Source organism: Trifolium pratense, linkage group LG3, assembly GCF_020283565.1.
Source record: "Trifolium pratense cultivar HEN17-A07 linkage group LG3, ARS_RC_1.1, whole genome shotgun sequence".
Classification (NCBI taxonomy): Eukaryota; Viridiplantae; Streptophyta; class Magnoliopsida; order Fabales; family Fabaceae; genus Trifolium; species Trifolium pratense.
Genome location: NC_060061.1, coordinates 35,211,347 through 35,234,291, shown reverse-complemented (window position 1 = coordinate 35,234,291; position 22,945 = coordinate 35,211,347). Strand labels below are relative to the sequence as shown.

The following is a 22,945-nucleotide window of genomic DNA, read 5'->3' as shown; positions in this document are numbered from 1 at the left end:
ATTATTTTGTATTTTGCCAAAATTACCCTCACACCCTGTAACACAAAGATACGCTATTTGTTTCTCCCTCTTTCGTTTCCCAACAGCTTCTTCTTCTTCCTCTGATAATGGCGGCCACCACATCGTGTTCTCCGGCAATCTCCGTCATCTCTGAAATCAAAACCAAACCGATCACTACCGGAAGCTTTCCCAACTTCGCACTCCAATCTTCCTCTTCTTCCAAACTCATCTCTAAAACCCTAACTCTTCGCCGATGTTATTGGCTGGGTATCAAAATCCCCGCAATTTTTCAGTGTTGGCGATCAAAATCTCCGCCCCACTCGATTTCAAAGGGATTAAGCAGATTAGTGTTATTGGTTGGGGATCACAGGGACTGACTCAAGCTCAAAATCTAATGGACTCACTTGTTGAAGCAAAGTCTGATATTGTGGTCAAGGTTGGACTGAGGAAAGGTTCCAATTCCTTTGCTGAAGCTGCTGGGTTTTCTGAAGAAAGGTTCCAAATCTAATGGGTTTTCATTTCATTTATTAAATTCTTTAGATTTCTAGTTTAATATACTTTTGTACGATTATGAATATCCCATAGCTATTAACAGTTGTTTCTACCTTGTGTTTCTAACAGGAATATATTGGCAATGTAGTATGTTGAATGATACTTCAAAAGAAGGCTGGTGTTGGCATAGGCACAAATATGAAGGCCTTGGATTTAGTTTTATGAACTTTTCATTTTAGTTAAATATTTGAACATCTGTTTTGATATATTTTGTACTGCAAATGGTATCATTTCATTTGAATTGCTGATTTATTTTGATTTTATAATTTATTTACTTAAATTAAAAAAATTCAGCAATACTTAAGAGGGATGGAAAACCACTTTTATTTTTGCAAAAGATGCTACTATAAAAAATAGCTGATGCTTTGATACTCAACTACTCATAGTGTTGTTTCAAAAAAAATAAAATCATAATACTTATAGTGATAAGTTGTATAGATGCAGACATGGGTGTAAATGTGCGTCATATAATTGAGGGTATTTTTGTCAAAAGAAATTTATGAGACACACTTTATATTTATAATAATGCTTCTTTCAATTACTGTAAAAAAAAATAGGAGAATGTTAACTTGTGCCCTTAAGGCACATGTTAAGGAAACAAAAATAGAAATTATTAAATGCTAATTTGTGCATTTTGACTTTTGAAGCATTAAATTTCTTGTATCATTAAATGTTGAATTTCTATTTTGGTATATCTTAACATGTGCCCTAAGGGCACATGTTAACAAGACCCAAAAAAATAATGCTTCTTTCTAAGTAAAATAAGTGGGACACACCAAAGAATCATTTATTATAAAGAAGCATTTATTACTCCTTAACATGTGCCCTGTATGCACATGTTAACAGCACCCTAATAATAACACACTTCCAACATTTTCAACCTGAGTTTTGAAGAATTTAAGTATATGCAAGTCACAAGTGAGGCTGACTTGGGACTTATAATACTCCCTCCGGTCCTTTTTATAAGGAACAATTTGAAAAAATCACACAGACCAAGGAATCACATTTAACATAATTATTTTCATTTAATACTCTTATAAATTTAAATTTATTCCATATATACCCTTATTTAATTACTCTTTATTCAACTAATTTACTTATTTTTAAATTCTCTCTCATAATAAATAAGGGTATAAGTGAAATTGAACATTTAAAACATTTGAAAATTGGTCAAAGTTTCTTATAAAAAAGACCAAATTTTTTGCCCTAAGTGTTCCTTATAAAAAGGACCGGAGGGAGTAAGCATATACTTAAGTAATGATATTAGTAGTAAATACTTTTAAAATCGAGTATTGGGTCTAACTCATTCTTAAAAAATCGGCTTATAAAGATGAGTTAGACCCAATATACAATTCTAAGATGATATCGAGGGGGTGTGTTAAGAAGTCACACATGGCTTGCGAGATCCTAGATGACTTGAATATGTATTTATCAACTAAAGGCAATCATCATTTTACAAACTGATTTTGTAGGATTGAGTTAGGTCCAACTCTCAATTTTAAGATTATATCAAAGTTTTCTACACGATCTATTGGACCGCCCACTATCGAGTCATCCACTATTCATATCCGCGCCTCCGACGGTGCACCAAGGGGTGTTAAGAATTCAGGTGGAAGGGCAGTTTGGTATTATCTTTAATATCAAAGAAATTTTACTATCAGACCCGGAGCGAGTAATGTTGTAAGGGAAAAGATTACAAATATCATTCATCTCTTGTGGCGTCTCTCTCATGTGGTCCTGGAGCATTGACCCATTGTTTCTCCCGAGCTCCCTCGGACTCCCCAACAGTGGTATCAGAGCTTAGGTTCGGCTTGATGGGGGAGCAGGAAGGGATCCTGGTTTGGATCAACTATAGTATGTGGGGGAACTCACACATGGGGGAGAATGTTGGGTTTCAAGTGTGGGTGTTTAAGTCTCACATCGACTATGTGTAAGAAGAATGTTGGATTTATAAGAGAGGTGACCCATTAACCTAACACCTTAAGGTTTTGGGTTGGGATGTGGCGTCTCCCTCTCTTGTGTGGTCCTGGAGCATTGACTCATTGTTACTAGTTTATAGTACTCATCCGTCCCAAAATAATTGTCACATTTTACAACTGCAAACTTGCTGATACATAATTTTCAGCATTAATATTTCTAATTGTATATTACTAAAAATTATGAAAAATTGATATTTTGACAGAATCTAAAAAAATTGAACTATATTTATCTATCAATTGAACTATATTTCCTGAGTAAGATATTTTTTTATTGCCAGCTAGAGAGCTAGATGCCAAAATAGATCCTGAATTTTAATGTTGTTTTTTGATGGTACTAACCCGAGTTAAATGCATTTCACAACGCAGAGTTGTCTCCACATTTATAGTGGTCCTACTATCTTATGCAACAAATATTGTTTCACATGAGGCTGTCCTATTTACTTGCTTGAGTGTGGACAAAACAAGCTTGGGTTCGGTAAAATTTAGTGAAAGAATCGCTAAGATTTTCATAGGTACCTAAGAAAAAATAATTCAGTGAAATGCTACTGGATGTATTGACGGTGGTTTAGAATCATTTATTAAGGGCCATGGCCAATTTAATGCTCAATTCAGACAATTTTAGCTGGTAGGTTGAGAATTAAGGATACATTACTTTTGGTCCCTAACTAAATTGTTAGTTTTGTCTTCTTCAAAAAAATTGTTAGTTTTGTTCTGGTATTTTAAGTATAAAAAAAAATGTGTAAATTAAATATCATATGCATGTAATTATATAAACTAATTTTTTGAGTGTTGGTTAAGTTAGAAGAGACTCGAGTCATCTCGTCTAAGTGTTTTTGGGTGGCCTTTGAAATAATTTTAGTTTCTTTTAAGTTTCTTCAATACGGTATCATAATAGTCTATTCCGTTAATTTTTAACCCCAAATATATAAGCTGGTGGACTAACATTGTTTGTGGTCCACTATGGATCTCAATATTTTTTTAAATTTTTTGACATTTGAGTTTCTCGTGAAAAAACATTTAATTTTGTATGTCCATATATAACAACACAATATTGTTTTGTTTGAAGATTTTGAAATTTTGAGATAAGTTAAATTTTTATAATTTTGAGATTTTTTTTCATGGTTTAATGACGAATTTATAAAGAAAATAGATAAGAAAGTAGGCATGACAATATAATCCTTACTGGCGGGTATGCAAATGATAAACTTTTCTTAAAACAATACATGTGAAATTTGTGAACAATTTTTATTTTATTTTTGCTACCATGATAGTTATACTAAGTTTCCACCGCCATTTTTTTTTATTTTATAAATTGTGTGTAATTGTAGTTTATATATATATATATATATATATATATAGTATATTGAAAATGTTGTATCACCATTTTTTAGACAAAATATTTGATAGATAGAGGACCAAAATTGTCAAATTTTTAAAATAAATAATTAGTTCTACAAAATAGTGAAAATAAGGAGATCAAAACTGCAATTAAACATTTTAGGCTTAAATGCAGTTTTGATCCCCCTATTTTGAATTTTTTGAAGTTTTGGTCCCCCTATTTCAAAAACCAACTTTTTAGTCCCCCTATTTTAGTCCCCCTATTTTAGATTTTTTGTACTTTTGGTCTCCCACTTCATTTTGAGTCAATTTCCATGATGTGACATATGACACATGGAAACTACAATTACACGTGACATTATTGTTTATTTTATTTCAATAAATCATTTTATTAAAATTTATTTTGATTAATAAAATATTTAATAAATAAATAAATTAAAAGAGATTAAACCCAAAAATCCATAATTTTCCCAGATTTCTTCATCTACGATCATCATCTCATCTCAAATCTAGATTTCTTCCTCATCCCATCTTCAAAATTAGGGAATGCTTTGTTGAGTTGGTTTCCCTTTAGGTCTGAAGTTTTATGCTATGAGGAAAGTTATAGAACAAATAAACTTGGACGGTAAATAAGTAATTTTATTGATATTGGGAAACAATGAACGATTTCGTGATCGAAAAACATGGAAAAATGTTTTATTCACATTAGTGAGATTTTTGGTTAGGAGGAGTTAAGTGGAAGAAAGGTTTTGGTGGGGTTGGTGATGAAGTTGAATAAATTTGGATTTTTTTTTGTTGATAGACGAATAAATTTGGATTTGGGAAGCTAAGTTTCTACCACCATTTTTTTTATTTTATAAATTGTGTGTAATTGTAGTTTTTTTTTTTATATATATATTGTATATTGAAAATATTGTATCACCATTTTTTAGACAAAATATTTGATAGATAGAGGGACCAAAATTGTCAAATTTTTAAAATAAATGATTAGTTCTACAAAATAGTGAAAATAAGGAGATCAAAACTGCAATTAAACATTTTATTTTTTTTGGTCAAGTTGTTTTTTTCTATTTTATTTATGTAAAAAAAAAAAACACAAAGGTAACTTTACTTGTGCAGACAGAAGAGCAGTTATCCCAAACGGTACATCGAAAACAGAACTTAGCTTCCGCTTCGTCGTGCTTCTGTCCGTCCACAACCATGGCTGACGTCAACCGCTCCAACAAACCTGAGTGGCTTCAACAGTACGATCTCATCGGTAAGATCGGTGAAGGAACCTACGGTCTCGTTTTCCTTGCTCGGATCAAATCCGCCACAAACCGCGGCAAATCCATCGCCATCAAGAAATTCAAACAATCTAAAGACGGCGATGGCGTTTCCCCCACCGCCATCCGTGAAATCATGGTATTTTTTCTCTGATTTTTAAATTGTAGCTTATGAATGTTCTATGTAGTGGATAATTTCTGTTATTTTAATTTTTAATAATTTTTTGATGTTTTGGATTGATTTTGATTTTTGAGTAATTTTTTTTAATTTGATTTTGCAGTTGCTGAGAGAGATAACTCATGAAAATGTTGTGAAGCTTGTGAATGTTCACATCAATCATGCGGACATGTCTCTGTATTTGGCCTTTGATTATGCTGAACATGACCTTTATGTGAGTATACTACGACATGACATTCTACCTAGAAGACATTAATTAGACTTGAAATTTATCAAACTGTTTGTTCCTGAAAATGTGTAGTTTCAGATATCTGGATTTTTTTTTAAGTTATTTCGTTTGGTTTTATTTTAAATATTTCATTTCGACATTACTACCCTAGTGTTTTATAAGGTTTGGGAGCTGTTACGTATTCGTTTATGCGAATATTATAGGCTTTCAATTGGATTTTGCGCTATTGTTACTTATGTGTTTTAAAAAGTTATGTGAATTTTTTATGGGAAGAAACATATGTAGGTAGTATGGAATTGTTAGTTGTGTTGTAGTTAGTTGAGTGTAAATATTGCAATCTTGAATGGCAGGAAATAATAAGACATCATAGAGACAAGGTCAACCAATCAATTAATCAGTACACTGTTAAGTCGATACTGTGGCAGTTGCTCAATGGGCTGAACTATCTGCACAGGCGAGTTTATTTTTTGTGAAGTTAAAGATGGTTTCTTTTATTTATTTTCTTTGTATGTTAACTTATTGTATTATGTTTTCCCTTTAGCAATTGGATAATACATCGAGATTTGAAGCCATCGAATATATTGGTATGAATTTTGCCACCTTACCATTATGTGTTTAGTTCTTTTACCCCCACAAGTAGACATTTAAATTCAAATTTATTTGTACATTTTTTTTTATCTGTGCACTCATTTTTCTAATGACCTTTCATGAACAGGTTATGGGCGATGGGGAGGAACACGGGGTTGTTAAAGTTGCTGACTTTGGGCTTGCAAGGATATATCAAGCCCCTCTGAAGCCATTATCTGAAAATGGGGTATGAGCACATTTTTCATCTGTGTATTTGAGAATTTTTCATGTATATTCCCTGCATGACTATGCTATTTTTAATATTTGAAGAGTTGAAATCTGGCAATGCATATAATACCTGTAGTAGGAGTAGGACTACATTACAGGTTTGTATGCTATCCCAGCTTTCTGCTATAAGCTGACTGAGTGATGGATATTGTTATCCGATTCAATTTTGACTTGTTGAACTCTTGAGCCTGCTGTCAAAACTTCATGTGTTTTGATTCTCTACATGTTGGCCATTGTGCCTATTATCGCCATCTTTAAATATGACCTTTTGATATATGTTTGATCATTTAAAATCCTGATTTTATAAAATACTAACATGCAGGTTGTTGTAACCATTTGGTATCGTGCTCCTGAGTTGCTTCTTGGAGCAAAACATTATACCAGTGCTGTTGGTATCCTTTAATTTTAGTTTTGGGTGTGTCATGATTTACTGTGTAAAACAAAATTATGATTACCTTTGGAGTTATACTTATCACTTATGTGATGTTATGATATTTATCATTGCATCATGGGTATTCTCCAGTCTTTTAAGTTTTAACCTGTGTTGTGCTTTTTTTACTACATTGGTGTTTTTGCTATCCTTATGTTGACTTGAGATGAGATTGATGCCTGAATAACTTTTGATGAATCTGACACAACAATATTTAGAGCATACGCAAAAGGTTGACATGGTATAACTGAATTTTGATAAGTGTAATTTTTTTATGGATGTAATTAATGTTAGGGACGTCGGTACACATAATCCAAAGGTAGAGTTGTCAATTGTGCGTGATAAATAAATGTGTCTGAATCTCTATATGATCTAATTATAAAAGTGGTTCAATTATTTTTTTCCTTAAAGAGATATTTAAGATATGTGGGCTGTGGGATGCATTTTTGCTGAGTTGTTGACCTTGAAGCCACTATTTCAAGGTGCAGAAGTCAAAGCTACACCAAATCCTTTTCAGGTACTTGATGCTAAAACCTGCAGCTTTTTTATTATATAGTTGAATATTGCTATAGATGTAGTGTACCATTTTTGGATTCTAAATAATCATTGTTTCACTTATGCAGCTTGATCAGCTTGACAAGATATTCAAGGTTTTAGGTAATTTATTTGCTTACTGTTTTTTTCTCTCTCCCTGCTGGGGGGTGTTCATTCTCTTAATGATATTCCAGACTAACATTCTTGGACATTGTTACTGTGCCAGGCCATCCCACATTAGAAAAGTGGCCTTCCTTAGCACATCTTCACCATTGGCAACATGATACGCAACAAATACAAGGACACAAATAGTAAGATCATTAATTGATGTGTATTCAAATATATGCAGGATAGACCTATTTTCATAGTGTTGCGTCCTTTGTTTTCTCTTTTACTTGCATGTCCTTAGTAAATGCTATATATTATTTTTTCATGAAATTAATGGATCTGTCCTGCTTTTTGCAAACAGTGACAATGCCAATCTCTATAGTGTTGTACACCTATCTCCAAAAAGTCCTGCATATGACCTATTGTCAAAGATGCTTGAGTAAGTATTTCCTTCTAAGCCTTTGATAATTTTTTGCTTGTGCCTCTACTCTATACAAAGGATGTGTTTCTTTTTCCATTTAAATTCTAAATGATATTAAACTGAACTCGGTGAAATGTTACCCCCTTACGCGCCTATGATTTATAGTTTTACCCCCCATAATACTGCGATAGGGTGGCTAAATAAGCCACAATATATTTTTGCCTTATCCTGTTGGTAATGGGTTTGTGTTTTTTGCTATTTATGTTTTCTAACTTTATCATCATCATCACAACTTATTGTTGTACGTTCTTTCTTGCTCTTATAGTTACAGTGTACAAGTTAATCACTCTCAAACTTTCCCTACCCTTTTCTATGTTGTCAATAGTGCCGCTTTTGTGGCTAATCTTGGTGCAGTTGTGGTGCCTGTTACAAAACGTTCTGCAGTTGCAGTGTGTTTTTCAGGTGCGGCTATTGCGACCCCAAATTGCGCTGGAATTGCGCCGATTTTGTCATGTGGCAGCTGCTATAGGGGTTTTTACGTTTCATGGCCAGAAACAAAATTGATGTAGGAGGTGAGAGAAGAATAAAAACTATGAAGAGGAAGGACTTCTAGTAAAAAAAGAATTAATTCAATTAACACTATCTAGTAGCATTATACCGTTTTCTTTTGGGAATGTGGAAATCCTCACCCTTCCCACAGTGACCACCACAACCATTGTCACACTTAATCCCACTGCCATCATTGCCACCAGTAATACTGTTGCCTGCACATGCAACCATCAAACCAGAGACCTAAGCGGGCTCGATAAAACAGAAAGTATCATGGTACCCTTAGTCCAAAAAGTCTTCCCTGAAGTGAAGCTTTTATTGCTGGAGTAAGAACTAGCACGAAAGTTGATTTATTATGACCACTGTGGTTGTTTGTATTTCATTTTCTTCTTTCAAGCCTTACATGCCCTAAGTTACTTAAATCCACAGATATTGAGGGCTATTCCTTGAACTTTGTCAATAAATTATCAGTCCGTTGGATTCTGAAAGTTATAACAAAAATGGCTAATCCAATAACCAGATGCTTCCCACTTATAAACACATTCTAAGGCTGTATCTCATCTTAGTAGACTCTCAACATACCCCCTCCCCCCATTCCCAGGACTGGACAGGTTGGAGTGTGAGTCAAGTGGCCCATTTGTGGGTGGCACAACAGATCTTAGATAGTCTCCAGTATTAACCTAAATCTGAATATTTCTCATATCTATCATATGAAATTTACATGTATATATAGAAGAAACAAAAGCAGACACGACCCCATATTATGGGGGATCAAATCAAATCTGTCCTTGGGTATCTAAGGAAACTCGGATCCTATCAAATAAAAACATAATCAAATAATAAATACAATATTTACAATCATCAATATAATTTAAAGAAATGAAAAATGCCAAAAAGTTCGAATTAACAACTAATAACATTGATTCAACTGGCATTTATATAATAGAGATACTCTGTCTGTTAAGTTGGATTTCTTGAATACCTAAATAGAGATGATCAATCTCAGTTGACCATATGTCGGGAGTTGATCTGGGAATTCCCCAATTCCCTCTACTCCTCAACGAATTGTTCCGAATGGGACAGCAAGCTGTGTTGAAGCCAAGCCGGTGCTGGAAATGCAGCAGACACTCATCGATGTAGTGCAGCCAGCCATCATGTGTATGCTTCACATCTTTTAGATCCTTGAGAGTGACCGCCATTTTCTGCAATAGAGTGTGGGATCTCTCTATCTTGGCTGCTTCTTCTCTTTCGCAGGGATTCGTGATATTGCCACCGAGCATTTTTCTGTTTCCTGTCTGATTTGGCATATCATGCATTGATAGAATGGAACATACATTTAACTTTTTAATGCTATAACATTGCCAATGGGTGTTATGATTTTATCTCATTCCCATTATAGTCATTCTAGTAAACCAAATGCAACCTTATTTCAGTTTTGTTACACCTGGCATTCAACCTGTAAGAATTTCATCTCATTCCCATTATAGTCATTCTAGTAAACCAAATGCAACCTTATTTCAGTTTTGTTACACGTGGCACTCAACCTGTAAGAATTTTATCTAGTATATGTGGGATTTGATGCACGACTTTCTGTTTTATGAAAATTCTCTTTCTGATTTTTCCCTCTATTATTGGCTTGTGTATGTATGTGCAGATATGATCCTCGAAGGCGTATAACAGCAGCACAGGCTATGGAGCATGAGTAAGACCCCTTTTATTTTCTTGTTTTCTTGTATGAAATCTAATTACCTATAGTGATGGCCAAGTGGTCAATAGGTCAATCCTTTTCAATCCCATTATTCTAATAAAAAGTCGAATTTAAGCACAAGATACCTCCTGCGCATAATATTCATTCCATACTATTGATGATGCAACTGTTTCTTGTCAGTTCCATGAGTGTAGCTCATTAACCAATTATCTGTAATTTTCCTGAGGTAGTGGCCTGGTTACCTGACTCTTCAATTCCTCTAAGAGCATTATTGAATATTCCATGCCATGTGTTCATATAGGTGGTCTACTGATTGTTTCATAAATGCTTGTGATCTGTCCTTTTCATTTTGAGTGTGTTAAAAAGTGATTTATTTTGTTGAGATTTTATGTAATGCAGAATCTGTTTTTTGTTTGTGTACAATTATAAAAACACATTTTATTTAGTTATAATTTCAGTTGTCTTAGAAGCTACTAAGTAGTTAAAACTATGATTTTTAGATTCTGTTTTTCCTATCCAATATAAAAGTGATTTCTAACCATAAAACGCCGAAACAAACAGCCTTTTTTGTCATATAAATCACCTTGAAGAGCTTCCATACATTGCTGGATCACTGGTTTTCATGGTAATGGAGATTTGATGTTGTCATGTCGATTTAGTTTTATGTCTTCAATGAGTTTAAAAATTGGTTGTTGCTTTTGTACATATTGTTTTACATGGGACAGTGTACTTTGACTTTTGATGGAAAGACACCTTTTTACATATGTTCTATCTTTGTTGGGCAAGTAACTAGCTCCCTTTTATCTTTCAGCTATTATATTTTTAACATGTTTTACTTTGCTTTTCCAGGTATTTCAAAATGGAACCACAGCCTGGGCGGAAGTAAGGCCTTTTCTTCCTTCCTTCTTTGCCAACCTTTGGTCTTTTTACCTTTTCCCCATTTTTTATTGCATAAAGCCTTTTCCTAGAATTATTGGTTACTTTTCAGTGCTTTGATAATTTGTTTGCAAGATTTATGAATAAACAATATTCAATTTTTCTCATCTTCATGCTCTATGGATAAGTAGAGCAGTTGTTTTCATTAAGCATGTATATTCCAAAATCATTTTGTTTTCTTTAATTAAACATGTCTGTAAAATCATTTCCCAGTGCACTTGTACCATGCCAACCTGGAGAGGCTTTTGTGAATTATCCCACACGTCCAGTGGACACAACTACAGATTTTGAAGGGACAACCAACATGCAGCAATCACAACCGGTATGTGAGGATAGGATGTCCTTTTATTATTCATTATAAACTGAACTTGTGCAGGCTTAAGTTATCCTGTACCCATTTTGATATTGTAATGTAGATTTAAAATTTTCATCGAGTAAGGCATATCAGAACTAATAGATATATGATTTAACTTTGTTTTTGTTTCAAAGATATGATATGATTCCACTTTGTCCCTGAACTGTGTTTTAGTGGAAAATAATCATATATTGTAAAAGAGTAATACTCTCAGAAGTTAATGAGTGACTATTGACAAGTTAAGGATGATGTTTAGATGGATAAGGTTGTACATGGAATTGAAAGCATAGGTATCGAGTAGATAGAATGATTCGGTGTTTTGAAAACCGAACCGGTGATTGACCCGGTCTATATTAAAAAATTTAAAATTCACGACATATAAACTTAATTTTTTTTTCTTTCCAAAATACACATAATCCTAAATTTATTTTCTGAAATTTGAATGTTAATATTAATAACATATTGTGTAAATAAAAGAAGACTTATTAGTGTTGTCAAAAAAAAAAAAGACTTATTAGTTGATATAATCTAGGTAATTAATAGTGGTAGATAGGGCTGCAATCATGTTGGAGCGGCAGCTGGCCGCATGGCAAATGTAGGGGCGGCACGGATTAAGGGTGCAGCCGCAATAGAAGAGATCACGCATGGTGTGTAGCGGAGCGTATCACGTTTGTCGCAGCATTATCTTCGGCGATATTGAAGATTAGAAGAAAATATTCATTTACCCTTAAAATTTAAAACATTACAGGGGTATTTTGGGGTTTTTGCACGCGGCCCTTGTCTTCTTCTCTCCTCTGCATTTTCTGATAGCATTTCTCTTCCCTCTTCTGCGAGCTTCCTTCTCTGTGAGATTCATGTGTCCCATTTTCTGCGATTCAGCCGCGCACCACTGCCCAAAAGCCTCCGTATGCTACCATTCAGAAGCTGCAGCCGCCATAGAAGAGATCACGCATGGTGTGCAGCGGAGCGTGCCACGTTTGTCGCGGCATATCTTCGGCGATATAGATGATTAGTGGAATCTTCATTTGCCCTTGAAATTTAAAACATTACAGGGGTATTTTTGGGTTTTTGCACACGTCACTTGTCTTATCTCCTCTGCTTTTGCTGATAGCATTTCTCTTCCCTCTTCTGCGAGCTTCCTTCTCTGTCAGCTTCATGTGTCCCATTTTCTGTGATTCAGCAGTGCACCACCATCCAAAAGCAGACGTATGCTACCGTTCAGCAGCTGCAAGCCACCGTCCAGCTTTTGGAAGCCACCAAATTATTGTTTTCTCTTCTTTGTTTCCAGTTTCCTTTTTACCTTCGGTTCTTTTTTGTTTTTATTTTTCCTAAGCTATTTTTATGTTTTTCCTCGTCTGTGTTTCCTTCTCTTCTTTTTGCTCCTCTCTATTTCCTTATTGTTATTTTTCGTACTCTGTTTTTTTATCCACCTCTATGTGTTGTTCTTGCTTCCTTTTTTTGTATTTTTATTTTTCACATGTTTGTTTCGTTACTTTAAGTCTTAAAGACTCGGGCATCTTTGTTTCCCTAACCTTTTTTTGAGCGGCTGATACGTACATTTTTTTATTAACAATTACGACTTTTTATGCTAATTATGTGTTTTGAGCTATTTGTATAATTTTACATTAAATATGTGTTTATAGTATTATTCATATAATTTGTCCAAAAAATAATCAAATAGTAGTCATCCCGCCATATGCAATCCCGCTATCCGGGTCTGACTACCTAGGATATATCATTCTTTTGTGTTTACAATTTGGATTCTAAAATAGTACAAGTTTTATGTCTAAAAAAATCCCCAAAGAAATTAAATAGTACAAGTTAGAGTTAGTTGGTTGCTTCAGGACATTTGATGTGTTGGGGTGCGGATTCGAACCCACAATTCTCTGCACTTAAGATGTGTCATTCTTGCCACTAGGTTATTTGTTTAAAAAAGATGAACTGTTACATAAATATTAGGCAGATATAAAGTTATATGGCAAGTATTAATTACAATTTGATGTTCTTGAATCAAATCTATGTATTGTATATATGAATTAAAAGCAACATTAAGGCATCAACGGATAGTTGGCGCGTTGGTAGAAGTGACATTATCGAAGATTATTGACGCGGGTGCGGGTTCGATCCTTGATCAGGCCACTTCAACAAATTATTTTTTAATTAAAACACCAGAAGGAGATGTAAACCATCAAATTCAAGTTGGGTGGTTGAAATGCATGAGGGTCCCAAGGTCCTTTGTGTGATACCAAAGTACCACTTAAGCTGAAGGGAAGATTGTATCGTACAACTGTAAGCCGGCGATGCTGTATGAGACAGAGTGTTGGGCGGTAAAGAACCAACACAAGAACAACAAAGCAAGCGGAGCAGAGATGAAGATATGGTGTTGGATGTGTGGTATAGACAAGATAAGATTAAATTTGGTGGAAACTCTGCTTAGGTGGTTTAGGCATGTAGAGAGAAGACATGTCGATTCTGTAGTAAGAAGAATAGATTAGATGAAGGGTGGTCAAATAACTAGAGGCAGAGGAAGATCTAGAAAAACTATAAGAGTTACTATTAAGAAAGATCTAGAGATTAATGAGTTGGATAGTGATATAATAGAACAGTTTGACGTTGTTTGGTCCATGTAGCCGACCCCACTTGGTGGGATAAGGCTTGATTGTTGTTGTAAAACACTAGCCTATTTTCACTGAACCGGGCCGCACAGGTTCCTCCCGGTTTACATGAGTTTGACTAGTTTAACCAAAATTTGACCAGTTCAAATGCATGTTGTCCAGTTTTTAAAACACCGAAATGAATTTCCTAGGCTGCCCCAAGTCTTTTGACCATTCTATATTTTTTTTAGGGGGTTGTATTGAGAAAATATAGGTAATAACTGTTAGTAAAGTTTAATTACTTTGTGCTTTGAGCTTATAAATAATTTCAATGGTTTTGCTATGTTTAATATGACTTGATTACATAACCGTGTTATGAATAATATCCTGAGTAGCTTCTACTAATGAAAAGTTTTGATTCCTACTGAAATTTAAGTCATTTTAAATTGTTTGCTCATGATTCTTGTAAGGGTTTATATTGGCATACTTGGACACAAGCAAGTATATGCAGGCATAAACATTTCCACTTAATGCTTTTGAATGTGTCTATTTTGTTTATTCTTGAGTCAGGTTTCTTCTGGAGCTGCTATTGCTGGAAACATGCCTGGTGGTCATGTATCAAATAGATCTGTCCCTCGACCAATGAATGTTGGCATGCAAAGAATGCATCAGCTGCAAGCATATAATCTCACATCGCAGGCAGGGATGGGTAGTGGAATTAATCCTGCTGGCATCCCAATGCAACGAGGTGTTCCACAACAGGCCCATCAACAGCAACAGGTTTATTGTTTATTGGGAAAAGAAGTAAAGTGTTACCTTTTTGTCCTTTTTTATGGTGAATTTGACGTGTTATTGTTGTTTCCTTTTTGACAGTTGAGGAGGAAAGACCAAATGGGAATGCCAGGATACCCTCCACAGCAGAAATCAAGACGTATGTAAGGTAAACAACATTGTTCCACCACATAGTAGTGGCAAGGGTGGTGCTGGTAGTCCTCTTTCATATAGAAACTTGGCATTTCATAAAAACTGGAAGAATTTCTTTGATGTGGACAAGCTTGTATTAGGTGTCATGACTGTTTCGCCTTTATCGATTCCATTTTTTTCCCTTTCATTTTCAATTTTAACTATTTGTAAATTGGATTAGGATCCTCTCATGTTGAAACCAACATGAAGAAATAATGCGGAGAATCTTGATCCTTGAAATATAAAGATATGAGGCTTTAAATTTTTTTAAAAAAATATGTGGTTAAAGGTGGTGATTTAAAACATACGAGCACGAGAGGAAAAAATGTTGTCTTAAAATCTCATGAATTTGTCAGAACTTTGGGTTTGCTTCTGTTTCCTGCACGAGGTGCATGGTATTCTGCACAAGGTGCAGCTTTTTCAGCAAATTGGAGTGTTTCATCTCTGTCTCCTGCGCGAGGCGCAGGCCACTGCAGAGTAAAAAAAACTGCATTTCTGTCAGATCCCTAGCTTTTGTAAGGGAATTTATTGGGAAACACTTGGAGAGACAAAAAGAGGGAATCTTTAGGTGATCAAGATCTAAGGTTTGGAAACACATCATAAACACCTTGGGAGTGAGATTCATTGTACACCATTGTTCTTGAGTGAAGAGGGAAATATAGAGAAATTGAGTATGGCTCTTGGAGAGCAATTGAGACCAATTTCTTGGTGCTTTTGTTGTATCTCTTATTCAATGGAAGAGATTGGGAAATGAGTAGAAATTAGGATTGTTCTTTATGAGGTCTTAGAACTAATTTTTTGAAACTCATTTGAATCTCTTGTAAACATTGTTTGATAGTGTATCAGAGAACTGCTCTCGCCCCACAAGCAGGTCATTGATGGACCGAACTGGGTAACAAATCTCGTGTGTGTTTTGTTCCTCTTTACCATTACTTATTATTTGCTTGGTTGGATTTTGCTTACACTTAGATTGTTAGAACTATTATTGCTTGGATTGCTTAGTGTTGTCGGTTGCCATTGAACTTTGGCTCCACTCTTTGTTCTTGTTGAATTGAACAAGAGGTTTGAATTCACAACAACAAACATGCGAGGATCCTAATCCTCGTTAATTTGGATGGTCATGAAACAGTAGGTCAGAATTATCATAGTTCAATTTCAAAGCAGAAAAAACATATGTAATGACAACATTATGGTTAAATTGTTACTGTTTAAGTTTAATTCAGTTTTTTTTTTATTGTAAAAAAAAAAGTTTAATTTAGTTTTTCTAATTAAAATAGGAATTAAAGGGCATGCACTGTCATGTAAAACAATTTTATATTGACACCTGATGAGAATCCATTACTTTGCCACATCACTCCACCTTTGTATGGTTATTTTGAATTGTGACATGGAAAATTGGTGGCTTCATTTCGTGTTATTGTAAAACTGTTATACACTTGCTGATACCAAATGATCATTAAACTCTTTTAAAATAATGTTATTTTAATATTACTATCATAAATATGTATTATATGTAGGTAAAGAGATATGTATTATATTTATAATGTTAAAAAAAAGAGTAACATATTTGAAAGTATTACTGGTGCATTCTTGGTTCAATTCCGGTCATACTGTTGCAGCTTAAATCGGTACCTACACCAGTTCATTGTCCAGTTCGATTGTAATTACCCTTATATTTTATCTTGTATAGGTTCTGTCATCACTGTTCAACCTTTTTGCATACTTGAACTGGTAGTGTTAGATGACTCTTTCTATATTTGCAATAATGTTGAAGTACCATGTCTCCATGTTCAGGTTGTGGTGGATGAGATCAAGTGAAGATAGAATTGGAGTCAACAGTTGGAAACCTGAGCTCATTCATGACAATTCATAGCCCCCTATTTGAATGATTTGCCTTCATTTTTGTGGACAATGACATCACTTTTTGCAATCGCTACCAAAATTTGTTGCATTGGGCACATGAAGCTGGATGCTACAATATGAATATTCTGCTGGAACACCACTGAGCTTTTGAAGGGGAATAAACAGGGGAAATGGTTGCGCTACTGGTGGCACATGTATATTATACTTATACTTATATCTGTACAATTTTCCTGTACTGTTATGCAGGGTGAAATGTTAGGCATCATAGGTTTTCACCAAAATTGAACCAACTGATAATGTGTAACTTTGTTGTACTTGCTGTATAATATTACCTCAGCCAATTAAAGGAAATTATAGGCTACTTTGCCCTGAGTAAATTATTTTTTCTATTTTGATTTTGTTGTGCTCATTGGAAACATATTACCTTTTGAGTATGGACTAATTTTAGTTGAAACATTATTAGTATCATAAGCTTTCTGCGAGAGATGTATATGCTCGGAGTTGATTAAGATTTAAGAGGTAAAATACGCCGATAGCAAAAGCAGCAGTCGAGCATAAAGATGTCACCAGGGACATTTTCTTCCTTGCTCGCTTCCTTTTGCATCACAATATTGATTTTGACGACTCACCATGCCTTTATCGTTGTCTGCAGTGACACGTCTGCAAAAATGTGTCACTTCATAAAAAAATGGACTAACCATTTGCATAATCGAGCTTAACTTTTTTAAGAAGGGATAATACTATTTTTATATAGTCCTTGCAGATATGACTGTTACTAATAATCTTTTTTTAGGATAAAAATTCAAGGCATTTCATTCAAAATCAAATGAGAAATAAAAATCATTTGGATTAGTTGTAAATGTTGTCTTCGCTAAAGAGTTATAAAAAGTGGAAGATGATAAAAATCATTGGAATTAGTTGTAAAAATGTTGCCTTTGTTAAAGAGTGAGCCATATCATTTGCTAACGGCCTAACAAAATTAACATCATGGTTTATAAAAGAATTCAAAATAACACTAAACTCAGACAGGATCAAGAAGCTCACTAAGACAATCAACATACCCTAATTGTCTACTAAAAAATTAAGCATAAATGAAATATTAAAATAAATAAAAGATATGAGTAGGAGTATACTGTGATTTAGATACTTTATTTCTTACACAAAAAAATGTTCTGGTTAATTAATCTAACACTTCCTAATCCACTTGGAAAAGAAATGTTATTCTTGACTCCAATATGTTTCTATAGGTTCCAACACAAGATTAATTACTGATGAGGCATAGTGTTTGAAACTCTAAGCCGCTCATAAATTTTCAGATTTTCCACACTAAACTTCCACAAAGCCTCAAAAATTGGAGTCAAACCTTCTTGGAAACAACATGAAGATATATCATTAGCATCTTTAACAACTTGTTGGTGTTTCCTTCTCTCTTCAATCAATCTTTTTCTTGATATTGTTAAGTTTTGAACAGATACATTCAGCAGTGGAATTTCATCTTCATCAAAATCTGTTGAGGCCTTCATTTTGATAAAAGAGTGATAATTCTGAGGTTTGATTCTATCCTTGTAATATGATCTAAACCTTTGCTTATAATCTTTAAATTGATATTTCACTCTAACTTTCAACTTCTTTTCCTCTTTTAGCTTCTCATATAACTTATGCAAGTTTGATGCAAAGTTGTTGATGGCTTTAGTGACTTCAACTTGTGAAACTTTGTTAATTGCATTGTACCAATTGTTACAAACTCCAAAAATAGGAGGAGCTCTTAAATCACCTTGCAATGAAGGATTATTCTTATCTTCAGTTTCTTGGAGAGTACACTTTTGTAGCCAAGCATTCAAGTATTTCACTAAGGTCTTCTGTTTGTTGATGAAAATATTAAAGCTCTTACCCCATTTCAAAATCACTTTTTCCAGTCTCTTAGTAGCTTTTGTGCTTGACTTTTTCTTTTTTGAAGGATCTAATATATGTACATGACTTTTGGATTTGTTGATAGCTTGGAATTGTTTCTGATGACATGTACTCATAGTCTTCCATAATCCAATTAAGCTGTAAAAGTGATGCAGTGTAAATATGTTAGAAAATATCATAATTTAAACTTAAAGATATGTATGTTACATAGTACTTATGAGACTGTTTGAGAGAGCTTATATAAATAACTTATGACATGTCTCTAAGCTGTTTTTTCGCTTATTTCCATAAGTTCTCTAGGATAACTTATGAAAATAACTTATAACTTAAATAAAAGCAGTTTGAATTTATTTTATGTTTTAAGCACTTAATTAAGCTGTTTATTCAAATAGGGCTTTAATCTTGAATCCTTCAGAAGTTTCATTAACATATTGCTATTCGGTAGCTTCAAATGCAAGTAACACAAGATAAAGGACTACATATAAATAGTAAACGAAAGAAAGAAAAATAAGCAGCATACCCATCAATCAATTTATTCAGTTCAGGAAGCAGTTTATCATCTGTTAGCTCATTTATCTGTCTTGATATCACACTGATTGATCTAACAGCTACATTAATTTCCGATTGTATAAGTTTGATCGAATCAAGAGTATCATCAATCTTATCTGACTCAGCACCATTCTTATCCAATTTTTTTAGCCTCTTATGCAGCTTATCATAAGGAATTCTAAGTTTTTCTTCACCCTGTCATTAAAATTGTTTAGGAAATATAAAAGAAAAACAAATTTAACTACAAGTTTTACAACTATATATCAGAATTAAGTCATATCTATAGATGATGAATAAATATAAGTAATTTTTTACCAAAACTTCTTCATAAAGTTTCTTTTCCCACGCATAAAGTTGCTCCAAAGTTGATGAAAGGTGACCAATTTTTGTATGATCTTGATTGTTTTGCATCTTAGCTTTGGACAACTTCTTTGTTCTAGGAGCTGGCTTTTGTGGCATGTATGAAGGGTGCAAACACGACGGTATTGAAGGGAGTATCCTCACGAGAACACAAGCGGCAAAAGCTGCAAGGAAGTAATGTAAATCATGATCATGTTGTTCATTCCATATGTGTGTTAGTAAGAAATATACAATCATCATATTTCATAAACACTTTCCTTAAAGAAATTAGTAGGCCAAATGCATCTAGTGGTCTTTAAGTTCCGTGTTTGTAACAGTTAGGTCTTTTAAGTTTTTTAGGGTAACAAATAGGTCCTTTTAAGTTTCTAACTGTTACAAACGTGAAACTTAAAAGACGTTTCGATGCATTTGGCCAAATTAATAATATTTTATATTTCATATGAAAAATCAAAACAATCAATCAGATACTAGTAATGTTGGATTTATTGATCAATTCACATTGCATATATATTGATCAAAAAGAAGAGTAAATTGGTCTTACCTCTTAATTCGGTGCTGACAGAATGATACGGTATCTTTCCTGCCTCGATAATCAATGAAAATTCTCTTCCACAATCATATATATGTTTGCAATCACTCTTTATATCAAGTACTGCTTCCTTTATACTCAATGTCCTACTAGAAACTGGTGTAGGAACACCACTCAAAGATTCACATTCCTCTATTGTTATCTTAGGCTCCAAGTTACGCTTAATTTCTTCTTCATTTGATGAAAATGAATCCCTATTAGAATTTAGTCCTGCAGCATTGTAATTAGCATTAGAAGACAAATTTGAACTTAGTTCACTTTCATCTTCTAAATCAGGAATCCCTTCTCTTTCCCTTATTTTTCTCTCATCCTCATCACGACGATCATAATTAGGAACTTCGTAATTCATGTTAAACGGATATAGCAAATCCCAATTATAAGCTTTAGGCGGCGGAGGAGGAGCAGGAGGTGGTGCGAAAGTGGCAGCAACATTATGTTTAGGAGACACAACCATTGGAAAAGGCTTGGAACCATAATGTTCATACCTATGAACCCTTTGTATATTTTCCTTCCTTTGACTATGCTCATAGTGTCCAAAATCTTGATGTGACATATGCATATGATCATGAATATTATGATGAATATTATGATGAATATTATCACCATGATGTAAATTAAACTGTGCTTGAGTTGTATTCTCAAACTGAACTCTTGGTTTCCCACTATTTCTCATGTTGGTTCCATCGGAAGCACGGTGGTTACAAGCATGGATCGATTCATCATTTGATTCCAAATTAAAATCAACATTACTTAGTTCTTCTTCTTCTTCCTCGTCGTCATCAAAGTGTAAGTGATCAAAATCAGAATCATCAGAGGGAAATTCCAAGTTAATACAAGAATGATCAAAGATCACAAAATCTTGTTCAACATATTGGTTAAGGGAATTTCCTAGCTTCAAAAGAGATTCCAAATATATATCAAAGGATGAAGCTAAATCATACCTACAATACTTAGCAGCTTTAATAATCTCCTTCCTTTGTTTGCATAAACTCAATAGTGATGATTTTTGTAACTTTGAGGACATTCTTATACTCATATCATTCAAGAAATCAATGAATAACGTTGAACCTTGTAACCACAAAATCTCCAAACATCAACACTAACAAAAGAAATATAGGTTTGAGGGTTTTGTTTGAGAGAGAGAGAGAGAGAGAGAAATAAAAAAGGGAATATAATATTGGGAAAATATTTATTAAAATTCTAGTACTCCATTGGTTAAAGAATTTATAATAGAAAATAAATTAGATACTACACTTTTTTTTAACGGTAAAATTAGATACTATGTATTTTTTCATAAAAAATATTATAGAATTGAATCTTTAACCAATTGATTCGTTAGAATTAATTTGTGATATAAAATATCACGTAAATATAGCCTTAAATGTTGCAAGATAGTTGTGAAAGCTTACAGATATGCAGTTTAGTGATGTACATGTTGACTTGACCCACAAGCTTCAGTGAATCTAGCCTATATTTTTTGGTAGAAAAATCTATATCCGTATTTAATTTATATATATACTTTATTTTTACATCATGTTTGTACGATTTGTTTCAAAAAAAAAAAAATGAAATATTTGTAAGATTTTATGTTATTTTTTGATAAAATATATTTGTATGGTTTTTTATTCCAAATTCTATTTCAATTTTTATATGTTTACTTTATAAAAAAAATATATATGTTTTCTTGACATGCTGTTTACGTTGGAATTTGGTAAACAACCGCTAGTTTAAGTGTTTAAACTCGCGAGATCAACTAGTAAATCTCAGGACAATTTTGTGTTTATTCGTTGTAAGAAAACTGTTTGAATGATCGTTTTAATAAGGAAATGAACACTTAGGAATTAAAATGTTTTAAAGCATACAAGAGAAACTAATTCGAATCGCCTCGAAGTAGCGGTTTCTCAAGCAAGTATCTGAATTTAAACTTGGAGAAGATTACTGGAAACAAATTGCATTGAATGAAAAACAATTACAAATAAAGATGGTTCACAAAACATACATTGCTCTTCTGAATTCCGTTCGTTCGATCGCTGAGTACTTAGAATTTTAGAGAGAGTGTTTGTATAAAATTTTGTGACCCTTGTTCTGAATGAAAAACTACTATAAATACTACTACAAAGTGGTAACTGTTTCTCGATCATCTGGACGCTCCTCCATTTGCCACGTCGACCACGTTCTCCATTTTCATCTTCCATTCCTTCAGCGCGCGCCAATGCCTTTTGGGCCGCTCGTTGCTTCGTCTTTGGGCTTGGCCCAACTCTCTATCAGTTTGATTTCGTGCTTTCGATAGCCTTCTGACAAAACCAAAATTGGGCGCGTTGTCCATATCTCTCGAAGCGCCTTTTGGCTTCGACCCAGTTGGCTTTCGACGCCAACTTTGAAAGTTTTATTTTAACAATATCACTTCCAAATAAATATTGGACCCACCAATTATATTTAATTGATAAATACCAAATTTATATCCAACAAATGCACAAACTTTATAAATAAAATATAGAATTAGGAATAAATTGATATACTTTTATTTTATGTTAAAAAAATCTGGTAAGTATTTTATGTTAAAATAAGAGAGAATATATAAAATAATGATAAATATAAATATCTCGTTAAAAAACTAATTAATCCTTTCTATACAGTAATATGGACGATAACCTGCAATATTATTTTATTTTATAGTTT

The 22,945-nt window shown here is 33.7% G+C and overlaps 3 protein-coding genes across 4 annotated transcripts; 2 read left to right on the top strand and 1 right to left on the bottom strand.

Moving 5' to 3' along the window:
- Positions 1 to 23: 23 nt before the first annotated feature.
- Positions 24 to 793, top strand: LOC123916315 (ketol-acid reductoisomerase, chloroplastic-like). The gene is made up of 2 exons (XM_045967749.1): positions 24 to 495; positions 622 to 793. Exons 1-2 carry the CDS (start codon positions 254 to 256, stop codon positions 638 to 640), a joined length of 261 nt encoding a protein of 86 aa, XP_045823705.1. The 5' UTR covers positions 24 to 253; the 3' UTR covers positions 641 to 793.
- A 4,160-nt stretch (positions 794 to 4,953) lies between these two features.
- On the top strand, positions 4,954 to 17,252 carry LOC123913670 (cyclin-dependent kinase E-1). Of its 2 annotated transcripts, XM_045964486.1 has the most exons (16): positions 4,954 to 5,273; positions 5,416 to 5,526; positions 5,892 to 5,995; positions 6,083 to 6,125; positions 6,257 to 6,355; positions 6,719 to 6,788; positions 7,249 to 7,343; positions 7,450 to 7,483; positions 7,587 to 7,671; positions 7,830 to 7,907; positions 10,093 to 10,140; positions 10,996 to 11,028; positions 11,296 to 11,404; positions 14,602 to 14,811; positions 14,905 to 14,971; positions 16,789 to 17,252. In XM_045964486.1, exons 1-15 carry the CDS (start codon positions 5,070 to 5,072, stop codon positions 14,968 to 14,970), a joined length of 1,389 nt encoding a protein of 462 aa, XP_045820442.1. In that variant the 5' UTR covers positions 4,954 to 5,069; the 3' UTR covers position 14,971; positions 16,789 to 17,252. The 2 variants fall into 2 exon arrangements, 1 of the variants encoding a protein (XP_045820442.1); XR_006811687.1 differs by having other exon boundaries at positions 4,965 to 5,273; positions 14,602 to 14,971.
- An 870-nt stretch (positions 17,253 to 18,122) lies between these two features.
- LOC123915010 (protein ALTERED PHOSPHATE STARVATION RESPONSE 1-like) lies at positions 18,123 to 21,290 on the bottom strand. The gene is made up of 4 exons (XM_045966169.1): positions 20,219 to 21,290; positions 19,633 to 19,841; positions 19,289 to 19,512; positions 18,123 to 18,906 (listed from the first exon to the last, which is right to left on the bottom strand). Exons 1-4 carry the CDS (start codon positions 21,288 to 21,290, stop codon positions 18,123 to 18,125), a joined length of 2,289 nt encoding a protein of 762 aa, XP_045822125.1.
- Between the last annotated feature and the right edge of the window lie 1,655 nt (positions 21,291 to 22,945).